The sequence below is a fragment of the Centruroides sculpturatus genome, unplaced genomic scaffold, assembly GCF_000671375.1.
Source record: "Centruroides sculpturatus isolate CEXI.00-Female unplaced genomic scaffold, Cexi_2.0 scaffold163, whole genome shotgun sequence".
NCBI classification, from domain to species: domain Eukaryota; kingdom Metazoa; phylum Arthropoda; class Arachnida; order Scorpiones; family Buthidae; genus Centruroides; species Centruroides sculpturatus.
The window spans coordinates 281,351-292,178 of NW_019384360.1; the positions used below are offsets into that span (position 1 = coordinate 281,351).

Genomic DNA, 10,828 nt, shown 5'->3' on the forward strand with positions numbered 1-10,828 from the left:
AAAAACACAACACCTTAATTTGCTGAGAAAAACTTTTAATGAAAAGCTAACGTTTTCAGCCAAATCTGATTGCATGATGCATGCATTAATTCTAGGGATGCTGAAGGGTTGCCTTCTGCCTGGAAATACTTAATCAAGTGATTGGACAGATCTTAATGCCTTGTTTTTAGTGTTTTTTTAGCATATCTTGCGTTTCATCGAATTTAGCATAATGTATTATTATGTTACGTTTTTAATGTTTAATTATCCTATGCTTATTTTTCATATACATATTTTATAATAAGAGTTTTTATTTTATTTTATTTTTCTTTATACATATATATATATTTTTTTCATTCGTTATTTTATTTTTTGTATTTAAAATTTTTGTTCTATTTTGTTTGTATTCGAAAAACTTAGCCTGATGATGGCCAACAGATCTGGCTGAAAACATTAGCTTTTCATTAAAGTTTTTCTCAGCAAATTAAGATGTTGTGTTTTTGATTTACATACAAGTGCTGAGTGAGTGTACACAGTTATATACTATTTTCATATAAAAAAGAAAAGTACATGAGAATGATGTTTTTACACAGCATTTGTCAGCTCCAAAGTCAATCTCCTTTGCCACCTGGTAGGTTTTAGTAAACTTATGATTTTGGTTTCAGTTTTCATTCATGCAGTTTGGGTAATTGTGTATATGCCTTTTTTACATTGTCTTGACTGTTCCTTTCTTATAATAATACTCATATGTTATCAGATATAACAACTAATATTTTAGAAGCCCTTCAAATTGAACTTTTTCTACTCATCCTATTTGTCTTATGATTAGTTTTAAATTTCGTTCTGCTGTTACCCAAACAAGAGATGGAGGGGGGTAGAGGAATCCCACCGCTGCCACCAATGTTGCTCACATAGGAGTGAGGGGAAAAAATTAAAGGAACAGGATTAAAATTGAATATCCCTAGCCAATGCCACCAATGTTATGGTCATGGGAATTATGGGGGAAAGATTAAAAGAAAACAAGTTATTGGAAAAGATAACACTGCCACTAGAGAGCTTTTAAAGAAGGCTCTCAAACCTTTATAATAGAGTTAATAAAAAGTAGGGAATAAAAAGAAAGCACTTGGATAGAGAGCTTTTAAAGAAGGCTCTCGAACCTTGATGATAGAGTTAATAAAAAGTAGAGAATAAAAAGAAAGCACTTGGATAGAGTAGATTCACTCTAGCACTGTTAGTGTCATAAAACACTGTTAGCACAGAACTGACTGAACAGGCCTCATTCTCTGCTTCTCTACCCTTTTTTGCTGGGGTAGGATTCAGAGATGGACGAAGGGGTAACTTTTGAGTGTGGGTGTGTGTAGTGATTGACCAGAAGAATATCCCCTCCAGCCTGGGGTTGGTCAGAGTGATATACTTCTATCCAATCAGGAACTGGCTTATATCTCTCAATCCTTTCTGATTCCTCCTACAGAAATTTAGAATTTAATTTTATAAATGTTAAAATTTAGCAAATTGCTTTGCCTTCTCCTATACTTTTGTCTAACATATTGAGTTGTCAAGTTGAGGCCACTAATGTTGCGAGGCCCAGGGCAGCTTTCCCTCCTGTCCACCTCTCCGATTGGCACTGGATAATAACTATAAGGAGCAAATTTACTTTCCTTAAATGAAATTAAACTTTTTTAAGTAGGCCTACAGTATTTTTGTGTTTGTTGTTTTATTATTAATCCTATCATACCAATGTTTGAAAATAAGAATTAGTCTTACATGATGAGATATCTACCTACATAAATTGAATTCTTTCAGTTACTTTTCAGGTGTACACATATGTGGATAAGCCTTATTGGCAATAAAATGCCTAAAAGAAAGTCACAATTGTAACAAAATACATCCATTCTAAACCAAAATGCAAACTTAGATGCTGCAAATATCTTTCCGATACCCTACAGGAAAAACAGATTACCATAAAACTCTGATCCCTCACTCTCTGATTTCATCCCCTACCCCCAAACTCCAAAGCCTTTTAAGTGATCTGGACAAATTTTGAACAGTACTATAAAATCTGCCAAAAAATATGTACTATTTTAAAACTCAGACTCCTACTTCTTTCTTGCAATTTCATTCCCCAGAAATTTGACACCAAACCCTTTAACTGATTTGCACCAAATTTTGCATAATAAACTCTTTGCCACCCTGCAAGAAACATACATAATCTTATAATAAGGACAACTCAACTATCTTTCTGAATTCCCAGGCAACACTGGGCATTCTTTACTAGTGACGTATACAATGAGAATAAGGTTGCCCAGCACATCAGTGAACAAGCAATTCCATTCCCTAAAAACTGGGAGTTCAGTTGTGGGTTTGTGCCTCGCCAGGACGGGCTGGCCATGTGAAGTTTTCCAGGTTTTCTCCATGTCTGTAATGCCCGAATAGTTAACCTTAAAAAGACCTCCTGGAAGGCATTCCCCTAGGCAGATTTTCCAAGTGTTGCATTGCCATAACTTAAAACAAACAAACTGAGGTTGCCCCACTTCAATCTCTTGAAAAATACAACCAATAAAAATTATTTTTTTTCTAAAAATTTTAAAAAATATTTCTTATATCTCCTTTTAACATGTCCCTTCATATCAATGCTTTCACACACATTCTACCATCATTTAAAAAAGATCACAAGACTGTTACAAATTATGACAGACTGCATGGTTTCCATATATTGACTATCTTTTGCCCACTGAAACTATATAAGTATATAAGAGATGACCCTTCTTTCTTGCTCCATATATTTAGTACAATTGCCAGTGCTAAACCAACATAATTAATTAAGAACACATGATCTGTGCAGATGGATACCACTTCCACATGGTAGAGAGGTAAGGTACTAAACCAATTAACAGTATGCTACAGGCTTCACTTTCAAGAGAATAAAACCTTACTTTCTAGCATTCCTCTTGTATATAAATTATTGTTTAACTTAATTAAAATTTTATTAATTTAGTAATTTTTTAAAATGTTTATTTTACTTATATCCACTTACTTCTGTTCACATTTACTTACATTTGACTAATTCTGTTATAGATCCAGCTCCACAATATTCCATAACAAGCTGTAAATTTATGATAATTCATAATTTTCTTCATATTTAAAAAATTTAATTTAATAACTCAAAATCTATGTTAAAGTTTATTACAATCATACGTACCCATAGTTTATCATCTTTTCCTGGAGGACTTTTTTGAATAAAAGCTCCATAGTATGTAGCGATGTTACGATGATGAGAAAACTGGAAATTAGAAATTAAAATTTTTCAATAATTTAAATACAACTTGATGATATTAATTGAAAGATCATTATTAGTTCCAAGGTAGATAAACAAAATAAATAAAAATTTCTACTGTATTTTTGCAGATTGTCTAATATGTTGGTCTATCCAGGAGAAAATATGAAATCAGATATTTTCACATGGTAAAAACTGGCATGCCAGTTTATTCCAGAAAAATGAGAGCATGCTAATTTAGGTAAGATTATAAATCCCTTTCCAGACGGCAAATAAAAGGAAAAAACAGAAGTTACATTGCATGGCATCTGAAAGATGTCAGTTTTTATTCTAAAACTGTGAAACTATCAACATTACATAAAAAATTATGATTATATGTTTAATTTCTGCATTTTGTCTTCTTTCTAATGACACAAAATACTTGTGGAATGCCAAAAGGGCTTTTTTATGCTTATTTTATTGTAATTTGATCCAAAAATGCAAAAATAAACATATCAAATTTCAGAAATTTGTGGTAAATTCTCTCAACTTACAAGATTATTGTCTGCTTTGCATAAAATTTGATAAGTAGGTATTACTTTCAAGGTAAGGGTAGTACTAAAAAACTATTAATTTTGGGGCATATTGTCAGTGTAGTCCATACTGAATTACTACTACCAGTAACATCAATAAGCTGCTAATTGTTTTACTACTTGTAAACAAAAATTTTCTTCCTGGTTGTAAGTCTGTCAAATTACAATGTTATTACTTTATTGTGCCTGGAAGAATGTTTCCTTTAACTTTTATTTAACAACTAGTTTTGTTAGATCTGATTAATTTTATTTTTTAGATGCAGTTTAACTGGCATGCCAGTAACCCCAGAGTTACCAGCATGCTGGTTGAACTGCAACTAAAAAAATAATCAGATCTAACAAAACTAGTTGCTAAATAAATGTTAATGCTGGTCTTCCCTGGTTATATGCGACATGCCGGTCAATCTGTAAAAATATGGTAATAATTCATAAATAAATTTGATTCATTACAGCCATAAATTTCTGTGTGCAGATCACTCTTATCACTGATGACTTGCAGACTCAGTACAGGTAACTAGGCCATTGTAAAAATCACACTAAAAATTCACAATAGCCTGACCACTGGCAATACATTATTATGCAAGGAGCTGCCATCTTAATATGGTAATGTTAAGCATATTGTATGCAAGCCATATGCAAACCATTGATACATGACACAACAATGAAAAAAAAATTCTGAACAAGCATTAAATTTTATTTCTTACTTTATGCTGTTTGTTTAGCCCAGTAATTGAGTCTGATATGCCTGTTTTTATGTTTCATCCAGTGGGCAACTTCTTGTGAAATTGCAAGGAATCTGTAGAAGTACATCAGCAGGAGGTTATATCAGTACAGATTTAGTACATCAGAATCACTAAGTCTCATCGAAAGATTACAACACATTGATTTGATAAACAAGAAATTCACTACCATCTTACATTTTGAGTCTTTATTCCCATCCATACATACTAAGCCTTGTTTTTGCCATTTGAGAGATTTTTCCTCTTTCAAATGTAATGTAGAAACACCATAAGGGCATTTTGGAATGGGTAGATTTAGCATGCTTTACCTTTTTCTTCAAGTTTGGAGAAGTTACAGATAGACAATGCAATGCCCTTGGGCTAACCCTTTCCAGGCTATTGTGTGATTGGAAATGTGATCCATCCATCATATGAAAAACAGATAATATCTTATATTAGAGAGACTGGAAAGTAATGTCGTTTCTGTGCATGTCAATATTTGTTTATCAGTTCATTGTGTACTTCAAAGTTGTGCTAAAGACATTTTATAGTTAAAGTGGCTTGTTTACTTGTAAATAATTAAATCTTAAATTTATTTTTGCAGTTTTGGGTGAAATGGCCAACCAAAAACCAGAAAATGTACATATGCAGCATTGTATGCTTTTTGAGTTTCACAAGGGTAGTAATGCAACAGTTGCTACCAAACACATTTGCGATGTTTATCCAAGTGAATTAGATGTTCATAAATGCCAAAGGTAATTTTCTAAGTTCAAATCCGGTAATTTTAATCTTTCTGACTCATATCAATCAGGAAGACCAACAACTTTAGACAATGATGTGTTAAGGGTGGAAGTGGAAGAAAATCCATGTCAGACAATCAAGGAACTGTCAAATACTCTTAATTAAACAACCTTGGTCGACCAACCAAGAAAATTTGCAGCAGATTGGTAAAGTATGCAGAGCAGATGTTTGGTCCCACATAATCTGTCTGAAGAAAACAAAGCTAACCGATCCACCACATACAACATATTGCTTCAATGGCACAATATAGAAGTGATTTTTGATTGCTTGATCACTGGAGATGAAAAATGGGTCCTCTATGATAATCCAAAACTCAAAAAGCAGTGGCTCTCTCCGAAAGAATTGCCACAAAGTACTGCTAAGCCAGGTTTACATCCCAAAAAAAAAAAAGCACTTTTGTGTGTTTGGTGGAGTATTTGCAGAATTGTTCATTTTAAAGTGCTGAAATCTGGGCAAACTGTGAATGCAGACCTTTACTGTGAACAACTGCATTGAGAAAATCAATCTTTAATTGAAAAGTGTCCAACGATTGTCAACAGAAAAGGCATTATTCTGCAAAATGATAATGCAAGACCACACTGCACAAAATGAACCCTGAAAAAAATTAATGAATTGGGATGGGAGGTACTGCCTCACCCACCATACTCACCTAACATTGCACCATTGGATTTCCATTTATTTTGATTGCTACAACACTTTCTGACAAAAAATTTGAAAATTTGGATAATATCCAAAATGCCATCTCCGGGTATTTTGCTCTAAAACCAATTGATTTTTATCGATTTGGCATTGAAAATTTGCACACTAGATGGCAAAATGTTGTTGATAACAAGAGTGATTACATCATTGATTTTTGAGACTTTTTGTCTGCTGAAACTCAAAGCGATTTGACTCCCAAATGACTGCTCTCTCTGTCCAGCAGACACATTTTCCTGTCACGTGGTGACATGTCTCCCACAAAAATTACCTAGTGTGTCACAGCCTTATAAAAGTAAAATTTGAGTCCAGAAAAGACTTTCAACTTGAGAAAGAAATGTAAAATATTTTCTTATTCATGCATGTACTTTACATATTTTTTAATATTGACTTTAAATTATTATTAACAGTCAGGTTATTTAATACATTATGATAGAACAAATTTTTAAATGCATAACCTTTGTAATATACAAGATATACTGCATTCTATTATGAACAACAAAAAGGAAAACAAGAGCAATCATCATATTTATAACTTACAATTACCAAGCATACTACACATTTGAAAACTTACATTATTTATTAATGAAAATTTGCTATCAATAAAGTATTTTTAAATGCATCATTTGTGAGGATGCAACTGAGGTTTTCAATGCAAAAATGTGAATGTCAGACATTCACATTTTCGTGGTGAAAATTTTGGCCGCAACCTCACTGTTACAAGCAACAATGTTTTGCTTCCACAAATAATAATTTTTAAGATACTAAATCTTATTCTAAATTTAATCAATAAAAAAAGTTAATTAGAATAGGCTGGAAGAAAAGATTAGCTCTTAGAGAAACTTCAATTTGCAACTCCTGCTTAATTAAGGTACAGATGCATTACCACTAAACAAACCTCTATCCAATCTTTGCTTCCAGACTAATTAATTTTGAAAATTGGGAGTTGCAAGTTCAAATACCACTCCAGGCCTATCTTTTCTTCCAGAATATCCTGAATTAAATGTAATTTTTCCAATGGTTAAATTTAAACAAATGTTATTAAGTGCTAAAAACATATTAGATTGTAGTTATTAATTATCAAATTTAATATTAAGGAATAAAAAAAATATTTTAAACAATTGATAATAGTTATACCTTTTTTAAGACATTAATTTCTAATTTTATTTCTTCTTCTTCTTCCTAAAATCGATAAAATATAAAAAAAAATATTTTATTAATATAAAACTGTTATCTATAAAAGCAATTTTGTAAATACTTTCAGGATAATTAATGATTAATTAAATTATTACAAAATAAAATAAATTTTATAATATAAAATTGCACAATTATAAAAATAGCTTCATAAAAAATTTTAATTTGCCCATATTTAAATTTTGACGTATTCAATATATTTAAAATAAAATGACAGCATAAGCATCACAAAGATTTAAGACAATATGGCATCAAAATCAATCAGTGAAAAGGAGGAGAAAACTTGTCTTTATATGTTAAATTCCTAAATTATAATACAGAAAATACAAAAATAAGAAACACTGTCTAGTACTTTTAAGAAAATTAATCTTATCTTCAGACAACAGAAGCAAACAGACTGAAACTCAAAAATCCAGAAACAACTTTCCCAGCAAAATTTGGTGGCACCCTCTGTTATCACATTTTATTAAAAATCTTTTTATACTTTTAACTATTATAAAATGGCAAAATGCTTAATTATCAGGATAGGGACGAGTTTTATAAAAAACTGTAAATGCTAATAACAAGTAAAATAGTCATTAAGTTTGATCCTACCAGAGATATACATGACCCCCACTATCTTCCCCCGACCTTAAACCATCAAAATTTAATAGCATCGATTCTCTAATATGCAAATGTCCCTGCAAAATTTCGGAAATTTGACAAAAAACACAGGAGTTATTAAGCTTCAAACAGGGTAACAAAATTGTGCCCCCCACACACTACATCCATACACACAGAAAAAAGCCCTGAATTTTTTTTGCATTTCTTGACATTTCAAGGTCCTGAGTTCAAAAATGTAAAAATCTTGGGTCATTTTTTGACCGATTGCCATACTTTCCCTCTGTTATATATAACAGCCAGGATAGTAAAAACAGTTATTACAACAGAACAGTTTAATTACAAGCATTTCTGAGAATATTTTGTAATTAAACTGTTTTGTTGGAAACAAAGGTTTTTTTTTTTCTGCGAGTTTTGGACATTTTCACTTGCAGTTTCTATCTTCTCCAGAATAAGTTGTTTTTAAACAATCTTACATCAATGAGTTTTAGAGCAATTCAATGCTGTAGGAAGGTTAAAGTGGGTCTACATTTTAATAGATAATTTAATTTATTTAATACATAATACTATTTATACACGGTATATTTTAATATAAAATAGATAATGATCTTAGATAAAAAATAACTCAGAATTTGAACAATATTACAAGTAATTTTATGTTGACCTACAAGGATTCTAGTATAGAATTCACAACAGATTTGGATAATTCGGTATAGCAGTGTGTTGATTATCCAAAAATCAATTAACTGAAACTAACTGAATTTATCACTTTACAGAAGCTGAAACAAGATAGTTAATAAGATCATACCTTTCTCACACTTCAAGCAATAAATTTATATCATTGTAAATGTTTTTGGTCTCTTTCAGAGCCCCAATTCAACTTTGAAGCAGAGCTCTGAAGGAGACTGAAAATGTTTGTGATAATAAAAAGTTATTGCTGGAAGTGTGACTTCAGAATACACTAATTTCAAAATCTTCTCACAGCTGGTTATATAGTAAATAACACCAACAAACCTTTATATTAAACCAGCAAATAAAGTTTTAATATACTTTGACAACAGCTTTCAATCCTAATTGGGATCTGCTTCAGGTCAAAACATTCTAAACAAAAAGTTGGAATGCTTAAAGACCACAGTTTTAAATTTTAAAATCACTGGAACAATTAAATATTCAAACAAATACAAAAATTTCCGTCTATGCATTAATAGTTAAATATTCTAGCACACATAAAAATCACAACTGTGTGTTAATATTAACATTAAAAATGAAAAGTAACAATAACTTTAACATAAAATAAAATAAAAATTAACATAAAAATTTAGCATGTATATTGTAACAAACCCCAACAGACATAGTTGATTTCTATTTGTTATTAATGTTGTCGGGATCATCAAAAAAAGTCTTCCAGGCATGTAAGGTGTTCACCGCCTACTTAAAATATATGCATTCCCCTTTAGCTCGGCTTTACAAATTTCTAGAGCCTCCAAAATTTTGATCTGCTCTTTGTGAAATATGCATTTAATGAGGCTGGCCTGTTGTAGATTAGCTTCCACACCAGTTTCAGAAACATATATTGCTAGGGCGGTGGTCTGCTTTTTGTTACATATATTGTAATTATGCTCTTCCAGCCGTTTTTTAAGAGACCTTTTGGTCGACCCAATGTACTACATCAGATCTCTGCAAAATCTGTTGTCTCTCACCAGTATATCTGTGAGAAAAATCATAAACCAGGAACCTCTTTAAAGCCAGTGGTTGATAAAGCCAGATTTTTCATTTTTAATGTTAATATTTTTTAAATTTTCATTTTTAATGCTAATATTAACACACAGTTGTGATTTTTATATGTTCTAGAATATGTAACTATTAATGCATAGACGGGAATTTTTGTATTAATGAAGTGCATGAATGAAGTGTGGAAGAAGTTATGGCTGAAGGTATCCAAGAATTCTCAACGATAAGAGCCTATCGCTGTATAGTTAGGTTGACCAAATTGTCAACCTAATCGATACAGCAGGACTAGGAGATGTAAATGAGCAGGATACTAAGAAGTCACTGCAGGTTTCTGATGAAAGCCTTACCAATGATGACCTTCAAGAACTGGCAGAACAAGAAATTCATATGCAACTGGAAAATAGTGATTCTGAAAACAAAGAACCCAAAGAATTTCTCTACAGATTTCCTTAATAAAAGTTTGGTAACAAACAAAAATTGTTGATCAAATTATAGTGAATGATCAGATTTTGAAAGGAGTGCAAAAGCAAAACAAGGCATTTTGAACACAATCTCTTGCTATCGACATTTACTTAATGAAAGAAAAAAGAAAGCGACAAATGATCATCACTAGACGAGTTCATCGCAAAAAATTCAAGAATTTCAGAAAAGCCAGGACCTTCATCACAAAAAATGAATTTTATATTTCTGTGTGCATATGTTTGTGTGTTATTTAACATATGTTATTATGCAAATTAATATAAAAATAACTTAAAATTAAAGTAAAATTTGTTTATTTTTGATTGCATGTTCCCCTTTCCCTATTTACTCTATATTAAAATGACCTCATTTAAGTTGTCTAGGAACATATCCCCCGCTTTAAGCAGGGTCTTACTGTATATATATGTATATACAGTGCTCTCGACTGTACCAGAAAATCGATTGGCGCCCGCAAAAATTCAAAAGTACAAAAATGAAGTATATTACCAAGTAACCCAGTGAGAACTGCTTGCCTATCATTTTAGTTGAAAATACAAGAAGTTTTATTACAAGCAAGCATCGCAAGCCTGCTAGGTTAATTTCTGCTGCTTGCTTGGAATAAAATTTCTTGTATTTTATATTAAAATGATAGGCAAGCAATTCTGTTAAAAGCACTGGCACTGAACGTTTCGCTTCATGCAGTCTATTTTGCAACTTTTTTTAAAATGATGTCAATCCCGAAAATCTCGGGATTAGGAAAACTTAATCCCGAAAATTTTGGGACTGAAAAGTGGTCGGGATCC

At 31.6% G+C, this 10,828-nt stretch overlaps 1 protein-coding gene across 1 annotated transcript in view; it reads right to left on the minus strand.

Annotated features, from left to right (window-relative positions):
- Positions 1 to 10,828, minus strand: part of LOC111640808 (misshapen-like kinase 1) — a 93,568-nt gene that overhangs the window by 52,949 nt on the left and 29,791 nt on the right. The window contains exons 4-6 of the mRNA XM_023386875.1: positions 7,179 to 7,223; positions 3,179 to 3,259; positions 3,034 to 3,082 (exon numbers count right to left, since the gene is read on the minus strand). Of these exons, the coding sequence (XP_023242643.1) occupies positions 3,034 to 3,082; positions 3,179 to 3,259; positions 7,179 to 7,223 (175 nt within the window). The remainder of the gene's footprint in view (positions 1 to 3,033; positions 3,083 to 3,178; positions 3,260 to 7,178; positions 7,224 to 10,828) is intronic.